At 47.2% G+C, this 20700-nt stretch overlaps 1 protein-coding gene across 4 annotated transcripts; it reads right to left on the reverse strand.

Moving 5' to 3' along the window:
- Positions 1 to 402: 402 nt before the first annotated feature.
- Positions 403 to 20175, reverse strand: LOC309817269 (uncharacterized protein C20orf96). Of its 4 annotated transcripts, XM_082645419.1 has the most exons (10): positions 19977 to 20175; positions 19287 to 19404; positions 11510 to 11622; positions 6843 to 7001; positions 6275 to 6374; positions 5205 to 5362; positions 5023 to 5124; positions 4776 to 4862; positions 3933 to 4051; positions 403 to 744 (listed from the first exon to the last, which is right to left on the reverse strand). In XM_082645419.1, exons 2-10 carry the CDS (start codon positions 19312 to 19314, stop codon positions 684 to 686), a joined length of 927 nt encoding a protein of 308 aa, XP_082501545.1. In that variant the 5' UTR covers positions 19315 to 19404; positions 19977 to 20175; the 3' UTR covers positions 403 to 683. The 4 variants fall into 4 exon arrangements, with proteins under 4 accessions (XP_082501545.1, XP_082501544.1, XP_082501546.1 ...); XM_082645418.1 differs by lacking the exon at positions 19287 to 19404; XM_082645420.1 differs by lacking the exons at positions 11510 to 11622; positions 19977 to 20175 and having other exon boundaries at positions 19287 to 19386.
- Positions 20176 to 20700: the final 525 nt, after the last annotated feature.

A 20700-nucleotide genomic window follows, 5' to 3' on the forward strand; every position in this document is an offset into this window, starting at 1 on the left:
CCTGACTAGGCGCCTTAGGATGAGTTGGTGTTCACGTCCATACACCGTTGGGGTAGAAGCGGTGGACAGACAGACGGCTGGACTGGAAAAGAGGTGGCCAGCAGCAGTGAAGGTCCAGCAAGTTCCCAGGTGTATCAAACTCAAGGAATCCCCCCTCCACCCCGGAACTGGCCTCAACAGATCTGGGCACAAACCAGGTGGGAAACCGGAGTCACACAGCACCAGGGAGGGGGTGGCCCGGAGCCACAGAACCATGGAGACTCGGGCAGGGGACGGCGCTCCAGCACTTCTCAAGAAGTTTGGAGCCCCAGATGCAGGCAGTACAGTTGCCCACCCTTAATCTTAAGACAAAATCCATTCCTACCTAGGCTTCTCAGGAAGCCCCAGGCACTGGCAAAGAGCCAAGGCAAACCCAGCTTTATTGGTAAAAAGGACTTGACTAGGAATTCCTACCTGGCTCAAGTAGCAGCACCAACCAAAAGAATGGAGGGAGAGGGGGACGCAGGAAGGGGAAAGAAAAAAGGAAGAACGTCAGGAAGGAAAGGAGGGAGGGAGGGAGTATGAGGAAGGAAGGAACTGCAGACCAGGGTCTGGATGGGGACGTGGTCTTGGAAGGAGAGAACTCAAGGCTCTGGGTGTGGGGAAGAGACCAGGGAGGGAGGGGTGGCCCATGGCCCCGCCATCTAGAAGGGTAGCAGCTCTTCCACAGGGATGTTGAGGTTGATGTCCATGTCAGGGGTGCACCTGGTAGGAAACAGCAAAGAGGGGTGTGAGACACCAAGCAGGGGCGCCAGAGCTGCAGGTAGGGGAGCACGGCCTCAGAGGAGTCCTGATCTTTAGAACATTGGTACTCGCTTGGGGAGCCCAAAACACAACCTGTGACCTTACAGCAAACACACACACACACACACATACACACACACGCACACACACATATCAAAATGGAAAAGGAACTGGTTTGGCACGACTCATGTTGCCCCACAGAGCTCTGAGGCCAAGAGGAAACAAGAGCTCAGCTCTGAAGTGCTGGGGCCCCTCAGGACGGGCGCGCTCTCTGGAGTCAGGATGACTGGTTTGGAAGCCTAACTCTGTGTCACCTTGAGCAAACTGCTTCTCCCCTCTGAGCCTCTAGACTTCACTGGGCACTTATGTAACAAGCACTCACTATGTGACAGACCCCAGGCGAGCCTCGTTTCCTCATCTGTCAAGTGGGGAGGGTCCACCTTCAGTCACCGATGGGAAGATTAAATGAGACCGTGCCAGCGTGTAGTAAGTGCTCAGTAAATAACAGGCATTATCCTTTCCATAAAAGTAGCATGAGCAGTGGGTTCCCATCTGCACTATTTTCCCATCTCAGTGACCAGCACGAACATTTACAAGGTTCCAGGATTACATTCTCCCTCCCAATTCTCTCACCCACTCTCATGGTACACACTGACCCACGCTGAAGGATTTAGACATGAAATGTCAGGATGTCTGCAATTTACAACATTTCAGAAGAAAGAAAAAGGAAGAAATGAAGATGAAGCCAATATGGCAAAAAATATAACTATTTCTAAATCTAGATGGGTAACTGGGTATTCATTATAATACTCTCTCGACTTTTCTGTATATTTGAAATTGTTCAAAATAATTGTAAAAAAAATAAATCCATCTCTGTACTGGCAATGCCCAAATTTCCATCTCCAGTCAGTATCTGTCTTCTGATACCTACACTCATACCCCCAACTGCCTACCTGACAGCTCCACGCTGAGGTCTCTGTAAATTAAACTCAGTGTCCCAGTCAACTGCTGACTGACCTGCGTAAGCATCCTTCACCCCCCCGGCCCCAGCCTTCCCTCTCTCTGGATCTGGCACCACTACCCACCCTGTTACAAAAGCCAGAATCCCAGGGGTCATTCTTGACACCTCCGTGTCCTTGACTTTCCACATCCAAATATCACCAAGGCCTACGGATTTACCTTCTTCAATACTTCTCCGCTCCATCCATCTCTCCTCTCTCTTCTGCCACCCACCCTGGCCAAGCCACTCCCGACCACCCCCTACACACACGACTGCCGTCACACCCAACCAGACTCCCAGCACCTCCTCTGGCCCCTCTCCAATATCTTCTCCACCCTCTTTTCAAAGTGACTTTTCTTGGAATGCAAATCTGATGTCACCACTCAGCTTACAATTTCTTTGCTTTCAGGGTCAAGTACCAAACTCTTCCCTGGGTCTACTGAGCCCTGCACGGGGGTTCCTACCCCGTTACTCTCCCCATCCCTCTGCATTCCAGCTTCATTCAGCTCCTGGTAAACGCCAAGTTCCCTCCTACCACACATCCTGCACAGCCTCACTGCTCGGCTTGTGATCCAGGAACTGGCAGCATCAGCCTCACCCAGGAGCTTCGTAGAAATGCTGACTCCCGAGCCCCACTCCAGACCTACCGGTTCAGCATCTGCTTTGTAACGAGATCTCTAGGTGATTCCTGTGCACATTCTGGTTGGAGAAGCTCTGCCTAGGGATGCGCCATTCCCACATTTTAGGAGAGAACGCTTCTCCCATTCCTGGTGTCTCCCTGCCCATGGAAGGGCCTCGGCAGGCATACTGCCTCCGGCCTCTCTTCACTCACTCTGCCCCTGGAAAGGGGTACAACGAGCTGAGCAGTGAGTCTGGAGAATAGGATGGGACATGGGTGGCCCTGCCCTGTTCTCTCCCAGCAACGAGCCGCCTGCAAGGACTACACTCTCCTCTGCCCCCACACAGCTGACCAAGGAGCTCGATCTGCCTGATTCTGGGTTCAGTATTCAGAAGCCAACATATCTGGAGATAGAAGCTGTTGATACATTCTCTAAAATCCACTTTATCAGAATAAAAGTGAGAGTCTGGCCCATGCCTGCCTTGCCCCTTTCAGTCTTATTTCAATGTGTTCAGAGCTCAGATAAGGACAACGGTGCCTACTCACCACACCCCCCAAGATGCCAGCACCGCCACCTGGAAATGTTCTTCCTTCAGTTCTCCCTTCAGCCCCTTTTGCCCAGTGAACTTCTATGCATCATCCTTCAGACCTTGGTTTAAACTGTCACATTCTCAGGGGAACCTCTCTTGACCCTCCAGCCTCCTCCCTGTCCAGGCTACGCTCTGCCAGCGCCACATCCATACCTGCTTCAGCAGCTCTGGGGTCAGTTGCCACGGGACATTTGTCGGTGGCTCGTTATCCATTAATGTCTGGTCCCCTCCTTGGCTCCATGGTGGCAGAGCCAAGGGTTGCTTGCGCTCACCGTGCCTGGCGCTCCATAGGCACATCATAAATTTGACAGTACTTTTTAAGGAAAATAAGAGGAGAATGAAGAATAGGAGGTAGAGGAGGAGGAAGGAAAGGGAGAGGAAGAGAAGGAGATAGACATAGAAGCTAAGAAGAAGAAAAATAATTTGCAGATGGTAAGATCTGCCCCACATAGAGAGGCGTGGCCTGGTGGGATCCTCACCCTCAGACCCAGAGGGCCTGACCCAAGGGAGGGCAGGCAGAGAACTGGTTTTGGAAGGAGGGAAGTCCTTCCTTTGGGCCCCAGAATTCGGCCCCACAGAGAGAATACCCTTCTCTCCCTGCAGTGTGCCTTCCAGGCCATTCTTCTCTGGAGCCGACCACCCCACTCAACACTGTCTTCCTGAACACCCCAAGAGCTTAGGGGCGCACCCACTTGGTTGAAACATGGAATCTGGAATTGGAAGCGTCCAGAGAGATTACCTAACTCAGCCTGCTGTGCAGAGATGGGACACTAAGGCCCAAAGATGGGAAAGGTCACATCTGCTACACAGTCCGTGGCAGAGCCAAGGCAAAAACCCAGCCTCCTGCCTTCTCCACCAGGCTGCCTTCCCCGAGAACAGAGAGCTTCTTCGAGTCCAGAGCATGGCTAGTTTAAGAGGTAGCTACACAAGGATCACATACTTGGATCTCCGAAGCAGAATGTCCGCAAATACAATCTCTCGGGGTTCCAAGATCTGAAACTGGAGCTGTTCCATCTCAGCCCTTAATATGGGTATTTCCTCCTCAAAACGGTCTATAAACTAAGGAGAGCAGGGGAAAGTGAGAAACGAAACATTCTCCAACCAAAGGGAGAAAAGGGCAAAATGAACAAGGATTATTCCTCATTCATCTACAGAAATGGCCTGGGCTTTGTCACTTTTGTCACTGGGACTTCTGGACTCCAGAGGGGGGTCCTCGCTGTGCAGGGCAGGGCTGGCTCACAAGTTACCGACGATGTTTGATGGTGCTGGAAAGGGTGAGGGGATCGTGGAGAATGGAGACAGGTTGCAAATGGGTGGCAGCGCTTGACAGTGAGAATTAATGGGGGCTGGTGGAGACGATGAAGGCCATTCACTCGGATAACTGATGAAGGTGCAAGATAACGGAAATTACCGCGAGAGGATGGTGATGGTGGACTTCATTAACACTGGTCATGAGTGATGGCCAATGACAAGAATTAAAGAGGTGAAGACCAGGGTTGGGTAGTGAAATTAAAGTGACAGTCGTGTGGTGATGCTTGGTGATGTTGCTGATGGGTCATGGCTGGTGGTGTTGGTTAATGAGGCAAACCCTAGGCCAGAACAAATCCCCTTCTCAGATGAATGACAAGTGGCATTAATGGCACTGCCAAGGAGGAAGGCTAACACCAGAGTCAGAGACCTGATGAGCGCCAGATCAGGACAAGCCTGACTCCCACAGGTCCTGGGGACCACCCACCCTCCTGCTCTAGCACAGGGGTGACGACCACCTTTGCTGCCCACTCACTTCTCGGAACTTGTCCATGTATTTCAGTATGACCTGGCTATTCCAAGCCTTCTGCAGGAGCGCTTCCTGATGAGCATGCTGGATTTTCTGCAGAGGAAGGAGAGGTCTGGCCCCCAAGTCTGGCCCCAGGGGCAACCATGCACTGGGTAGCATGGTGGGTGTGGGGGGGACCTGGAGGCAGAGGACAGGGAAAAAAGCAGGGCTGGGGGCAGGACCTGGATACCTGCCACAGTGGCTGGCTACTCACCACCACCAGAGACCTCAGTAGGTTTTTTTTCTTATTCTGAATCTGGTTGGACATAGATGCCAGGACCGTTCTGCACATCTCACTGAGGTCATCCAGCTCATCCTGGGGGTCAGCAGGAGGGTGTTGGTCACCAGCCTTGCCTCCCACATGGTCTGGTGAGGCAAGGCCATGGGCTCACCTACCTGCTGGCTGTCCTTCACCTGCTGCAGCTGGTGCACAAGGTTGGCAACCTGGACCGACTTGATGGGATACTCACGGTCCATGTAAGTGCTCATGAAGCTCACTTTCTTATGGACCTTCTCGATCTTGGCATCCAGCTGTTCCACCTGCTGCTCCAGGTCTGAAGAGATCAGGAGGGACAGAAGGCAGGACCCTCCCTCAAGAACCCCTCTGGGGAGACCCAAGAGGCAAAGCTCTCCTTGACCAATGAATTGGGGTCTGGGCTGAAGCAAGTCCACACAAGGCTAGGAGGTGGTGGACGGTTAAGCCCCTAGAGAGCTCTCTGCCTTCACAGGAGAAGAGGCAATGCTGGGTAGGAAAGAAACTATCCCAGTGCAAAATCCCTTGGCAAGCCCCGGCTCTGCCACTGCCACTGCATGACCCTCACCAAGACCCTCCCTCTCTGGACCTCAGTCCCCTCATACACACGCTCCCAAAGCAATGAGCCCAGTGAAATGGGGCAACACTGGCTCCCAAGACATGACCAGGGCAGGAGTAAGACAGTCTATCCTGCCACCCTCCATGGAGGGGATCCCCAGCATCTAAGGCTGCCTGACACACCGCCCCTCCCCTCAGAAGGCTTCTAGTCTGCTCAGGGGAAAGAAACCACAGGCTCAGCAGGTCTGTGGCCAGTGACCTGTTCCAGCCACTGACTCCCAGAGGGACCCTGGCAAGAAAGAGGGAGGCTGAGATTGGATGCTGGCTCCTAGCTGTGTAACCTTCAACCGGCTACTTCACTTCCCTTACCCTCAGTTGCCTCATCTGTAAAATGGGAGAAAAGAAAAACTTCCCTGCCTTACAGGTAGTCGGAATGATGGAGAGTGAGCCCATAAAAACAAAGCACGTAGGGCCTGCAAGCACTAAGTGCTTGAGAAGTAAGCTGTCAGCTGTGCATCTTAGCAGTCCCATCGGCCTCAGAAGGGAGGTGATGGGCCTGATGGTTTCTGAAAGGGAGGTGCAAGGGGAATGCCCAGCAGCTGACCTGCCCAGAGGGCCAGGTGAGGGTCAGGGAGTCAGCCCCAGGGATTCTTACTGTGTATCTTGGATTCCTCCTTCTCCTCCCATTCCTGAAGCTCACACTTCATCTGGTGCAGCTTCTTCTTGTTTGAGTACTCCAAGATGTCAGCGATGGTCTGTGGGAGTGGGGGGCGGGGAGGGGGGTCAGCTCACCCCAAGCCTCCACTGGTGCGGCCAAAGCACGGACTGTCAGAGGACTCAGCACTTCCTCAGAGGAGTCTCCAAACCCAACCCCACACATACTGTGTGCCAGGCACAACTCTTCGGGGTGGGTGCTGTTGTGCCCCAGTTTTTCAGGGCTCAGAGGTTAACTCAAAGTCTTCCAGCTAATAAGTGCTGATGGGGATGAGTCCCCACCCCCCCCACACACCCCCAGTCTGATTCCAAAGCCCAGGTAGGTGGGCGGGGGGCGGCGGAGTGTGTAAGAGATGTATCCTCCACATGGAGGAGGCAGCTTGCGCAACGGGCCGGGAGAGGCCGGGAGAAAGCAGGAGAGGGCGCCCAAGCGCTCAGGAGGGCGGCGTCGCGGGCTGGACCGCAACGCAGGGCAGAGGCAGGGCTGCGGGGCCACGGTGGGGGCTCACCATGAAGACGTCCTCCTGCTGCAGCATCCCCCGCACTTTCAGGGCCGAGCTGTCGTCCGTGTCCTGGATGGTCTTGATCAGTTGCCCACAGAGCTTGGTGAGGAAGTCCTCGTGATCGCAGAGCTCCTGGTGCGCGGCTTGCCGGTTCCTGAGCATCGTCTGCAAGCGGAGGAACAGGGAAGGGGGGCAGTGTTCCGTGATGCGCGGAGCTGGCCGGAACCTCCGGGAGCCTAGGGACCACTTCCCTCCCGCTGCAATCCGCCCCCTTGTGGCCTCGACTGGTAAATGCCACCCGAGCTGGGCGGCGGTTCCCCATTGTCTGCGGGTCAGAGCACCTTGAATTATTTCATCCTTTCTGAAACACCCATTTTCCCATAATTTTACACTCTGAGGTGGGGATATATCTTACAGTTGGTGGCGTGTTACAGTCTAATTGACAAATATTTTATTAGTGGGTAATTAAGATAAAGGTACGCCTTCTTATCAATGGCTTCTTAGACTCGATGAACTATATAGTACTAGCAATAATAGAAAACGCCCAAGTAGGAAAGAAGATGGCCGAGGAGACGGGCCTTGTCTGGAGAAGAAGCAGGAGAGGCAGAGTGGATGATAATCGCTACCATTTCTCATCAGGCAGCTGAGCTGGGTGAGGACTGTTTCATACAAAAGCCCCTGGGAAAACAATGAGCCTCTAAGGGATTAAGGGACTTGCCTAAGGGCCCCCAAGCAGGTACACATAACCTACAATAATAATAACAAGAACAACTGCTGAGGGCGCCTCACTCAGCAGGCGGCTCAGGGTATCAGCTTACCCTCCAACAACCCTATGTTCCCCAGCTCTAATTTACTGATAGGTGGATGTTCAGGCAGGTTACATGACTGCCCCAAAGTTGCACAGACAGGAAGTAGTGGCACCGGAACTCGAAAGGCAGACTTCTGACTCCCAATGTCTATCTTTCCACTACACTAAGATGAGGAACTGAGTAGGCCTAAAGTTGCAAGGTGGGGTGAACCTCACAGGGATCAAGATTTGGATGTGGGCTTCCCTGGTGGCGCAGTGGTTGAGAGTCCGCCTGCCGATGCAGGGGACGCGGGTTCGTGCCCCGGTCCGGGAGGATCCCACATGCCGCGGAGCGACTGGGCCCGTGAGCCATGGCTGCTGAGCCTGCGCGTCCGGAGCCTGTGCTCTGCAACAGGAGAGGCCACAACAGTGAGAGGCCCGCGTACCGCAAAAAAATAAACACTTGGATGTTAGGCCTCGACACACCTTGGTTCAAATGCCAGCTCTGCCACTTCCCACCTAAGGGAACCTGGGCAAGTTAGTCAGCCTCCCAGAACCCTGCTATACTCATTCCGTATGTTAGGAAACTAATACCGGCTTCAGAGAGCTGCTGCTATAAAAAACAGATGAGGTAATATTCACAATCAAGCCACTTAGTGGCGCGCCTCACACACTCAGTGACTAGTCACCATTCTCACCGGTTCTCACCCTCCACCTCAAGCCACTTAGTGGCGCGCCTCACACACTCAGTGACTAGTCACCATTCTCACCGGTTCTCACCCTCCACCTCTGCCAGACCATGTGCTCTCTTCTTTATTCCTTCTGTTCTTCATTTCTCTGTCCTTTGCTAGAAACTACCTCTTCCTAGCCCTCAGCTGCCATACTCACACAATAATGAGTAATAGTGCAAATGCATAGAGTACTTATTATGAACTCTAAAGTATGCTAAGCACTTCCCACGCACTACCTCAGTTGGGACTATTGTTTTTGTTTTCGTTTTTGTTTTTGTTTTTTGCGGTACGCGGGCCTCTCACTGTTGTGGCCTCTCCCATTGCGGAGCACAGGCTCCGGACGCGCAGGCTCAGCGGCCATGGCTGCATGGCCCAGCTGCTCCGCTGCATGTGGGATCTTCCCGGACAGGGGCACGAGCCCGTGTCCCCTGCGTCGGCAGGCAGACTCTCAACCACTGCGCCACCAGGGAAGCCCACTTGGGACTATTATTATCCCCACTTTAGAGAAGCAGAACTTGAGGGTCAGAGGGATGCAGTACCTTACCCAAGGTCACACATCGCAGAGCCGTTGTCCTTGAAGTCTGGGCTCCTAGCCACTCCACCATCTTGCCTTCACATCTCCAGACCAAAACATCTCCAAATATGGCCCACAGGGACCAGAAGCATCTTGTGAAAAATGCCAGTCTCTGAGTCTCGGGCCCACTGAGCCCCACTCCCAGGTGATTCTGATAAAGTGTAGAATTAATGACCTCTGCTCTAGAAATGGATCTTCCCTGACCACCAGCTCTAGGGTAGAAACCCTGCTTTGTGTCGGTCCTGACCCTTACCCAATTTGTAATTACATAATTACAGTTTGTAATTATGTCTCCCCTTTTCCCAATTTATTTTTCTCCTAGGACTCATCACTACCAAACATAACATGTTTTTCTTATTATCTTGTTTCGTGTCTGTCTACTCAACTAGAATTTTACAGCCAGGAGGGCAGGGGCTTTGGTTGTTTTATCACAGCTACAGGTATCTCCAGCACACAGGACAGTGCCTGGAGCTCCATAAGTATGGGTTGAATAAACTGATGAGTACTATTCTTTGGGGGTTTTAATTCATTTATTATGTGTCTCCCCACTAAAGTATAAGCTCCATCATAGCACCAATTCTAAGGGCCGTGTTCATGGCTGTGTCCCCAACACCCGGCTTGGTGCCTGGCATATCATAGGCATTCTCTCAGGAGTTGTTGATCGAATAAGTGACTGTCCTAAGGCTGAGGGGCAGAGTCAGGATCCTACTTCATATCCAAGAACAAACCAACTGAGTCACTTCTGCTCCCTTGCTCTGTTTCCCCCTTGTCCCCACAGCCCGTTCTGCACACAGCAGCAGCAGCCCAAGGACTCCTGTGAAAATCTAAGTCAGATCATATCCCCACTCTACTCAGAATCCTCCAGGGTCTTCCTGCCTTACTCTATACAAACACAAAGCCTAATCATGGACTACAGGGCTGTATACAAGCTATCTCCTTCCCCCCACAGCCCACCATCTTTCTTCCTCATCACCTGGCCCATCACTGACCTCACACCAACCTCAGGGCCTTTGCACTTCCAGTTCCTCAGCCTGGAACATTCCCCCTCAGATGTCACCGCCTTAGCAGCCTTCCCTGACCACCCTCCTAAAACAGTCATGGCTACTCCACCCTCTGTGCCTCTTTAGCCCCTAACCTTATTTTACACTTCTTCATAGCTCTTACCCTCACTACACATATTACATTTTTATCTGTCTTACTTATTGTCTGTCTCCCCGAGTAGAATGTGAGCTCCCTAAGGTCAGAGGCCACATCACTGGTGAATCCCCACACCTAGAACAGGGTCTGGCACATAGTAGGTGCTCAAATATTTGTTGACTAAACAAATGAATGATTACAAGAGACAGTATTAGGAACTCGTTAGGAGCACAACTTTTAGAGCCAATTGTCCAAGTTCATGTTTCAAACAAAAACACATAAACCCTTCTAAAGTCAGGATAAAAATAACATCAGAAATATGAGTTCCTACTTTACAAATGCAGGGCTGCCTCTAAACCATTTTTGCAAAATTGAAGGTTAAAGGAAAAAAAAGGTTTCAAGGCAAATACATTTTCCCCTATTCCTTTATATAACAGTCATTGTTCATTGACTCATCATATTAAAAACTTTCCTGAAGAAGTTAAGAATTCTTCTATAGTATTTTGTAGTATTTATAGTATTTGGTATTTTACTTTCTCCTATGGACACAAAAGCCCCCTCTTCTTCTAGTCATTTCAAATACTTTGAAACAATGTTCAGAAGCCATAAAAAAACAATGGATGGTAAGAAAATCAATTTTCAAAAGTTCTATTAGTTGATGTGAAATTTTTTAATAGTAAGCTCCTAAGCCTTGCTTTAAGATGCACTGTATTCCATGAAAGGCTAATTTACTGGAAATTTTAAAATGAACAAGCCACTAAATTGTGTTCCTAATGCAGTAAAATAAAAAGTGATTCTGCTCAGAGGGAGCATAGTCCTGCCAACACCTTGATCTTGGACTTCCGGCCTCCAGAACTGTGAGACAATAAATTTCTATAGTTTTAAGTAAAAAAAAAAAAAATTAGTGATTTGTTTCCCTGTGATCCTCCAAAGGTGAACAGCAAGTTGGTTTTATTTGTTCTTTTATAGATGTTCATATATTTCATGTTTTAATGCATTGTAGTCATTAATGTTAAAAAAAAAAAGTGATTCTGATCATTTTCCTGAGTCTTAAACACAAAGGCAAGGGACTTCCCTAGTGGTCCAGTGGTTAAGACTCTGTGCTCCCAATGCAGGGGGCGCAGGTTCGATCCCTGGTCAGGGAACTAAGATCCCACATGCCTTGTAGCGCGGCGAAAAAATACAAAAACAAAGGCAAACTGCTGTTTGCCTAACTGGCTTTGACCCCTGGTACTGCATTTTCTAGCTGCGTGGTCTGTGTCATCCCCCTGCACCTCGGTTTCCCCATCTGTAGAAGAGGGATGATGATAAGCGTGCCCACGGGGTTGCTGTGAGGAGGAGGGGTCAAGTCAGGCACCCATGAAGTGCTCAGTGCGTGTTTGCTATTGCCATCCCCCGCCCCCTGCCCTGGGCCCTGGTGCCTGTGGAAAGGTGCTCGTCATACTCTCATTAGTTGGGTTTTGCTCTGCGTCTTCCCCGGGTCCGACTTTCCTCTGCGCTTTTCTAGTGGATCCCTCGGCCGGCCTGTCATCCACAAGGTGGGCTTGGATTGCAACCCTGGGGTATAGGAAAGGACAGAGAGAGTGTGAGGGTAGAGGCAGGTCTGGAGTCAGGTCCCAGGGAATGCACCAGCCATGAGAGACCCCAATGCCATCCACTCATGTCCTTATAATGTACGACAGTGAGACTGAGGAATGAAGCTCACATCCATCAGTTAGCTCCCAGGCCCCACTCTGAGCTTTGTTATAAAGGACAGAGAAGCCCAGGAGACTTCCACATACCACAGTGACTGTGGGGTTAAACAGAGGGGAGGAGAGGGGTAGCAGCAGGAGATGGCCAGACATCCCCAATCTCTCCCACCAAGCTGGCCGGGGGCAAGCTCAGAAGGGGTAGGGGTTAATAGCAACAACTAATGAACCAGACAGCCTGGGTTTGAATCTGGATTCTGTCTTCTATTAGCTATATGACCTTGGGCAGGTCACATGACCTCTCTGTCCCTCAGCTTTCCCATCTGTAAAACAGAAATAATCATCATGCCTACCTCACAGAGTTGTAGTGAAATTAAATAAGAAGTTACTATAAAGTATTTGGAATAGTGCCTAACCCATATTCAGTGCTAAATATAAATTACTAGTTGTCACTGTTATTACCAATGACCTGAGAATTGGGATCAGGACCACAGCATCAGATAAAGGCACAGGAGCCGTGCAAAATGCTAACCAGCTGTCTCCGGAACACCTGTAAAAGCTGTGGTCCTGCCGGATGAGAAGTACACGAAAATAATTCAGATCAGAAGAAGGCATTTGGAGGGCATGTTCTGAGAACCCCTGCTTCCTCTCCACGCGTCCTGCGCAGTTATGAGGCAAATCACACAGATCACCATCACAAACGCTGCTGCTGCCTTGTCAGCCCCTGCCAACATCTCTGTTGGAGGTGCAACCCAGTTCATTTTTGAAAAATATTATTTCTTTTATGGATCAATATCCTTAATTTAGTATTAAGTGTTGAAGTGACAAAGTAAAATTAGAGTAATTTTGTGTTAAAGTTATGAATTATCTGTATGTATCTGGTATTTAATTGTATTGTTTGAGAGATGGAGTGATTAATAGATTAATTTTGTGGTTCTAATTTAAAATGTGTAAGTGAGATTTTGATTTAGATTTAAGTTGAAAGGTTTAATACACTCTTATTAAATGTGTATAAATTACCACAACTTTTAAATGAACATAAGATTATCCATATTTAGAAGTTTATTTATTAGATATACAAGAATTACATTAAATACCCAATGGTTTTGTTAATCAGAACAAGTGAGCTTTTTGAAAATGAAAGTGAATATATTAAATTTTAAAGGTGGCTTAAACGATTTAGGAGAATTTAATTAACCAACTTCCAAAACCCCCTTCACAAGGGTTTTTAAAAATTATAACATTTGTAAGCTGAACTTAAATACTTAGGAAGATTTGTCGCTTTAATAAGGAGTATTTCTTTTCATTAATGGTGGTAGCCATGATTTATCTTTTTTGTAATTAAACTTTTTATTTTTAAATAAATTCAGATTACATTTACTTAAGAAATAATGCAGAGAAATCCTATGTTCCCTTAACCCAATTTTTCCCGACCGTAACATCTTGCAAAACTAAGTACAATATCACAACCAGGACATTGAAAGACTGAACATTTCCACAACCACAAGGATCGCTCGTGCTGCCTTTTATTGCCACACCCACTTCCCTCCCCTTCCATGCTCCCCTACCTCTGTCAATCACTAATCTGTTCTCCATTTCTACAAATTCTGTCATTCCCAGATGGTTATACAAATGGAATCATACAGTATGTCACTTCTGAGATTGGCTTTTTTCACTCAGCATAATTCTCTGGAGATTCATCCAAGTTAGTGAATGTATCAAAAGTTCTTTCCTTTTTCTTGCTGAACAGTACTACATGCTACGGAATGGATGTACCATAGTTTTTGTTTGTTTGTTTGTTTGTTTGTGGTACGCGGGCCTCTCACCGCTGCGGCCTCTGCCGTTGCGGAGCACAGGCTCCAGATGCGCAGGCCCAGTGGCCACGGCTCACCGGCCCAGGCGCTCCGCGACATGTGGGATCTCCCCGGACCGGGGCACGAACCTGTGTCCCCTGCATTGGCACGTGGACTCCCAACCACTGCGCCACCAGGGAAGCCCACCATAGTTTGTTTAACTACTCACTCATTAAAGGACATCTGGATTGTTTCCAGTTTGGGGGTATTACGAATAAGGCTACTCTGAAACTCTCATGCACTTTTTTTTTTTTCACTTTTTTAAATTGAAGAACAGTTGATTTACAAGTTGTCTTAGTTTCTGGTGTACAGCAAAGTGATTCAGTTATATATATATATATATATATATATTTCATATTCTTTTCCATTATAGTTTATTACAAGATATTGTTGTAATAAACAACAAGTTTATATATAGTTCCCTATGGTATACAGTAGGACCTTGTTGTTTATCTATTTTATATATAGTAGTTTGTATCTGCTAATCCCAAACTTCTAATTTATCTCTACACTCACCTTTCCCCTTTGGTAACCATAAGTTTGTTTTCTATGTCTGTGAGTCTGTTTCTGTTTTGTAAATAAGTTCATTTGTATCATATTTTAGGTTCCACATATAAATGATATCATATAATATTTGTCTTTCTAATTCACTTCACTTAGTTTGGAAATCTCTAGGTCCATCCATGTTGCTGCAAATGGCATTATTTCATTCTTTTTTATGGCTGAGTAGTATTCCTGTGTGTCTGTGTGTGTATACACACCACATCGTCTTTTTTTTTTAACATCTTTATTGGAGTATAATTGCTTTACAATGGTGTATTAGTTTCTGCTTTATAACAAAGTGAATCAGTTATACATATACATATATCCCCATATCTTTTCCCTCTTGTGTCTCCCTCCTTCCCACCCTCCCTATCCCACCCTTCTAGGTGGTCACAAAGCACCAAGCTGCTCTCCCTGTGTTATGTGGCTGCTTCCCACTAGCTATCTATTTTACATTTGGTAGTGTACATATGTTCATGCCACTCTCTCACTTTGTCCCAGCTTACCCTTCCCCCTCCCAGTGTCCTCAAGTCCATTTTCTATGTCTGAATCTTTATTCCTGTCCTGCCCCTAGGTTTTTCAGAACTTTTATCTTTTTTATAGATTCCATATATATGTGTTAGCATACGGTATTTGTTTTTCTCTTTCTGACTTACTTCACTCTGTATGACAGACTCTAGGCCCATCCACCTCACTACAAATAACTCAATTTCGTTTCTTTTTATGGCTGAGTAATATTCCATTGTATATATGTGCCACATCTTCTTTATCCATTCAACTGTCGATGGACACTTAGGTTGCTTCCATGTCCTGGCTATTGTAAATAGAGCTGCAATGAACATTGTGGTACATGACTCTTTTTGAATTACGGTTTTCTCAGGGTATATGCCCAGTAGTGGGATTGCTGGGTCGTATGGTAGTTCTATTTTGAGTTTTTTAAGGAACCTCCATACTGTTCTCCATAGTGGCTGTATCAATTTACATTTCCCCCAACAGTGCAAGAGGGTTCCCTTTTCTCCACACCTTCTCCAGCATTTATTGTTTGTAGATTTTTTGATGATGGCCATTCTGACTGGCGTGAGGTGATACCTCATTGTAGTTTTGACTTGCATTTCTCTAATGATTAGTGATGTTGAGCATCCCTTCATGTGTTTGTTGGCAATCTGTGTATCTTCTTTGGAGAAATGTCTATTTAGGTCTTCTGACCATTTTTGGATTGGGTTGTTTGTTTTTTTGATATTGAGCTGCATAAGCTGCTTGTAAATTTTGGAGATTAATCCTTTGTCAGTTGCTTCATTTGCAAATATTTTCTCCCATTTGGAGGGATGTCTTTTCATCTTGTTTATGGTTTCCTTTGCTGTGCAAAAGCTTTGAAGTTTCATTAGGTCCCATGTGTTTATTTTTGTTTTTATTTCCATTTCTCTAGGAGGTGGGTCAAAAAGGATCTTGCTGTGATTTATGTCATAGAGTGTTCTGCCTATGTTTTCCTCTAAGAGTTTGATAGTTTCTGGCCTTATATTTAGGTCTTTAATCCATTTTGAGTTTATTTTTGTGTATGGTGTTAGGGAGTGTTCTAATTTCATTCTTTTACATGTAGCTGTCCAGTTTTCCCAGCACCACTTATTGAAGAGGCTGTCTTTTCTCCACTGTATATTCTTGCCTCCTTTATCAAAGATAAGGTGACCATATGTGTGTGGGTTTATCTCTGGGCTTTCTGTCCTGTTCCATTGATCTTATTTCTGTTTTTGTGCCAGTAGTATACTGTCTTGATTACTGTAGCTTTGTAGTATAGTCTGAAGTCTGGGAGCCTGATTCCTCCACCTCCATTTTTCTTTCCCAAGATTGCTTTGGCTATTCGGGGTCTTTTGTGTTTCCATACAAATTGTGAAATTTTTTGATCTAGTTCTGTGAAAAATGCCCTTGGTAGTTTGACAGGGATGGCACTGACTCTGTAGATTGCTTTGGGTAGTATAGTCATTTTCACAATGTTGATTCTTCCAATCCAAGAACATGGTATATCCCTCCATCTGTTTGTATCATCTTTAATTTCTTTCATCAGTGTCTTATAGTTTTCTGCATACAAGTCTTTTGTCTCCTTAGGTAGGTTTATTCCTAGGTATTTTATCCTTTTGGATATGCTTTTGCACTGGTTTTTGTGTGACCATAAGTTTCACTTCTCTGGAACAAATGCCCAAGAGTGCAATTGTTGGATCATTATGGGAAATGTGTGTTTAGTTTCATAGGAAACTGCCATATTCTTTTCCAGAATGGCGGCTCCATTTCACATTCCCATGAGCAATGTATGCATGACCCAGTTTCTCCTCGTTGCCAACATTTGGTGTTATTACTATTTTTCATTTTACCCATTCTGATAGGTGTGCAGTGACACCTCATTGTGGTTTAATTTGCATAGCCCTAATGGATAATGATGTTGAACATCTTTTCATGTGCTTATTTACCATGTGTATTTCCTCTTTGGGTGAAATCCTCTTCATGTCTTTTGCCCATTTTCTAACTGAATTGTTTTTCTATTGAGTTTTGAGGGTTCCCAATATATTCTACAAAGCAGTCTTTTGTCAGATAGGTGGTTTGCAAACATTTTCTCCAAGTCTGTAGCTTGTCTTTTCATACTCTTAACAGAGTCTTTATTTTTTTTTTTTTTTTTTTTTTTTTGTGGTACGTGGGCCTCTCACTGTTGTGGCCCCTCCCGTTGCGGAGCGCAGGCTCCGGACGCACAGGCTCAGCGGCCATGGCTCACGGGCCCAGCCGCTCCGCGGCATGTGGGATCTTCCCAGACCGGGGCACGAACCCGCGTCCCCTGCATCGGCAGGCGGATTCTCAACCACTGCGCCACCAGGGAAGCCCAACAGAGTCTTTAAAAGAACAAAAGTCTTAAATTTTGATGAAGTCCAACTTGTCCATTTATTTCATTTTTCTTTTATGGATCCAGCTGTTTGTGTAAAGTCAAAGAACTCTTCACTTGGCCATCAGTCCCAAAGATTTTTCTCTCCTATGTTTTTTTCTAAAAGTTTTACTGTTTTACATTTTATATTTATTTTTTACTTCATTTCTCCAGTAGTTGACTGTGGGTCCTGGAGCCAAACTGCCAAATATCACAGCCTGGATGTGCCCCTCCTACCTGTGACCTTGGGAGTTACACCTGTCTGTGCCTCAGGTTCCTCATCTGTAAGAGGAGGTGATAACAACAGCACTCACCTCATGGGGTTGTTGGGAAGATTAAATAAAGTGATAAGTGTAAAGTGTTGAGAACAGTATCTAGCACATAGTAAGTGCTTGGTATATGGTAACTGCTCTCGTTCTGGCTGTGGGTGTGTCAGTTACATATCTCACCGCTTCCCCAGTGAAAGAAAAGGGCAAGAGTTTCCTTGTAGATGCTGTTTGAATAGGGTCTAGGACCAAAGACAAAAATTCAGTCACTACCACCAGGTCTTGTGCTCATCACTTTATATCAATGACTCTCAACAGGGGTGTTTTAGATATATTGGCAGGGGGGGATCTGTGGGTTCTCATTGGGGGCCCAACTGGCATCTGTAGGTGGGGGCCAGGGACACGAGACATCCCCCAGAACAGGACAACCCCACAGAACATAGAATTCTCCTGTCCTGCATTACTCTCCTAAGTCCTACTAGATATGACATAGGTAAAACCCCTATTTATAACAATCTGATCCCAGAACCTGACTCTGTTTTACATATAGCCACAAAGAATATTTTTCAGGGTTTTACTATAATGCTGAATTTTCCAAGAAAGCAGCTACAATCAAGGGAAGATTGTGCTTTTTTTGTTTAGAACTTTACCAAGAGATGGGCACCACTTTGGAAATCACAGTTGCAATGAAAAATCCCTCTTGGTATTTTGAGTCCCTGATTTCCCACCGTGTGTCACTCTGCATTTACAACTGTTATGTTCACCATGACTCCACATCTATGAGTAAGCTTCTGAAGACTTTCTAATGTCTTCTAGTGGACTCCATCCTGAGCATTTACATACTGAAATATACTTTATTTAACTATAAATAACTTTCCATTTCCTTTACAGTTATGGCATTAAATTAATATTTAAAAATTATATATGTATGTAGGTTATATTATCTATAAAGTTTATTTCAGGATACTAAAGGAATATTACAAAATATTTGTAATATTTGTCATTAAAAGGAGTGTTGGGGGGCTTCCCTGGTGGCGCAGTGGTTGAGAGTCCGCCTGCTGATGCAGGGGACACGGGTTCGTGCCCCGGCCCAGGAGGATCCCACATGCTGCGGAGCGGCTGGGCCCGTGAGGCATGGTCGCTGAGCCTGCGCGTCCGGAGCCTGTGCTCCGCAACGGAAGAGACCACAACAGTGAGAGGCCCGCGTACAGCAAAAAAAAAAAAAAAAAAAAAAAAGGAGTGTTGGGTCTGAATAACAATGCTTTACACAGATCTTCTCATTTAATTCTCACAACAATCCTATCAGGTAAGATTAGTGTCCTCATTTTACAAATGAGAAAACAAAAACTCATTCATCTCTCTCACTTTCCCAAGACAGCAGATGGCAGAACGAAGGTCTGAACCCATGTCTGCCTGAGCCAAGGCCTCAGAACTCCCCTGGAAGGCATGACAGTAATGTGGCAGAGATTATCCCAAGTTCACCAAACCGTTTTCTTTTCCTCTTGGACACATAGTTGGACTATATTTCCCATCTTCCCTTGTGGTTAAGGGTAGGCATGTGACTGAGTTATGGACACTGGAATATGAGTAGAAGTGATGTGTATCACTTCAAGTCTGTGCCCTGAAAAAGAAAGGGCAGGATCATCCATACTCTTGCTCTCTCTCTTCTCTCTCTGCAGGATGCAAAAGTACCCAGCAGAAGACTTCAAGGCCTTAAAAATGTCATTGCCACAAGGTGAAGGAGCCTAGATCCCTGAATGATCACGTGAAAAAGATTACTCCCTCCCCGCTAGATCCACAAATGTACTTCGACATAAATGAGAAATATGTTTCTGTATTAATACTTGATATCTGAGGATGGTTTGTTATAGCAGTTAGCCTATCCTGATATAAATGTTGTCACCAATGGCCAAGAGCATCCACTCCATCCTGTCACCAACTCCACCAGCACCCAAGTGCCTCTGCCCACCTGGCTGAACGGTAGTCCAGGTCTTCATTTTGCTTTTCTTAGTGTTGACAGTTCGTGGGATTGGAGACAGAGTAGATGGCTTGGCTCTTTGCTTGGACCGCTGCCGTGGAACATTATCCTACCAGACATAACACAAATCAGTCACACAGCTCATAGGCTCAAATCCCAGCTTCCCCCCTTACAGATATCTGTAACCTTGATCAAGTGGATTTACCTCTCCGAGCCTCAATTTTCTCATCTGTAAACTGGATCTAATTATAAAAGCTACCTCCACAGATTGGTACAAAAATTCCAAAAGATGATATTTGTAAAGCATGTGGTAAGTGTTCCATAAGTGTTAGCTATCACTTTTTCAGCAGCCAGCCAGAATTTACTAAGCACATCGGCTGGGAGGTGCTAAGAACTGCGAGAAACAGAAGGCATGGAAAAGACCCAACAGGAAAGCAATCAGAGATAAATAAGAGAGCAGCATAATACACCCTTACATCCTGATAGGTGGTGAGAAAACTGAGCTTCAGAGCCACGCCCCGGGTCCCACAGCAAATGCATGACAGAGCCGGGCCTGGAATTCAGGTTTCTGGATTCTATTGCCCAGGACAGTCACAGCCGTGGGCGTTGAGAGCAAGCTGACTGCAAGCCCAGGGTCAGCAAGCCCCACCCACATACCTTCCCTAGCCCTCTTGGACTCACCAGAACCTGGAACTGGGGGACTGTGGAGCAAATCCCAGCGTGGTTGAGTCTGGAAAGTGTTGGGGCGGGAAAGAACTCCCATCATTCCCAACCCATGGGATGCAAGCAGCAAACGTGAAACTGGCATGGGGTCTCGAAGCCGAAACCTCACCCGCTAGGGACACAAGCCAAGCAGGAGCTGGAGAGCTCGAGGGGGAGGCGGGGCTAGGGAGATAGGGCGGGGGGGAGGGCGGGGTCAAAAGACCTTGGGACAACAGCCGGCGAGTACCCAGCCAGAGATAGGTTGGGCGCACGCATGCGCGATCCACCGCCCCTCCATACGCCTTTTACGTATTTCGGAAAGACGCGCGCCATTAGGGAGAATGGAAGAAGAGTCCGGAGGCGTTGGGGCCCCGATCTTTTGCGATGCCTATTTGTTTGGCTTCTCCAGCTTCCTTGTCTCAGCGTGGGTCGCGCGGTAACCAAAGCCACTCAAACTTCCCAGCGAGACCTGCCGCTTTCTTGCCTGTGTTGGTCTCCAAGGAAACGGACGCAGACTACCGAACGCCTAGAGGAACGAATATCGCAAGGGAAAAAGTAGCTCTCTCCACATTCTTCTCATCGTGGTTTCAAATTCCCCTCAGCTGGCCCAGCCTATCATGCTAAAGAATTATGTCATATTTCTCCTCTCAGCAAACCTCCATCAATTCCTTCTCCATCCTTACTCTTGGCTAATGACGTTGCT

This window comes from Mesoplodon mirus, assembly GCF_964341445.2.
Source record: "Mesoplodon mirus genome assembly, chromosome: 15".
Lineage (NCBI taxonomy): Eukaryota > Metazoa > Chordata > Mammalia > Artiodactyla > Ziphiidae > Mesoplodon > Mesoplodon mirus.

Coding starts and splice junctions, on each gene's coding strand:
- LOC309817269 (XM_082645418.1), bottom strand. CDS start 20,103: ATGCCAGTTTCACGTTTGCTGCTTGCATCCCATGGGTTGGGAATGATG. Junction 7,002..11,509: donor GCAAAACCCAACTAATGAGA/GTATGACGAGCA, acceptor CTCCGCTTGCAG/ACGATGCTCAGGAACCGGCA. Junction 745..3,932: donor ATTCTGCTTCGGAGATCCAA/GTATGTGATCCT, acceptor GTTTCCTACCAG/GTGCACCCCTGACATGGACA.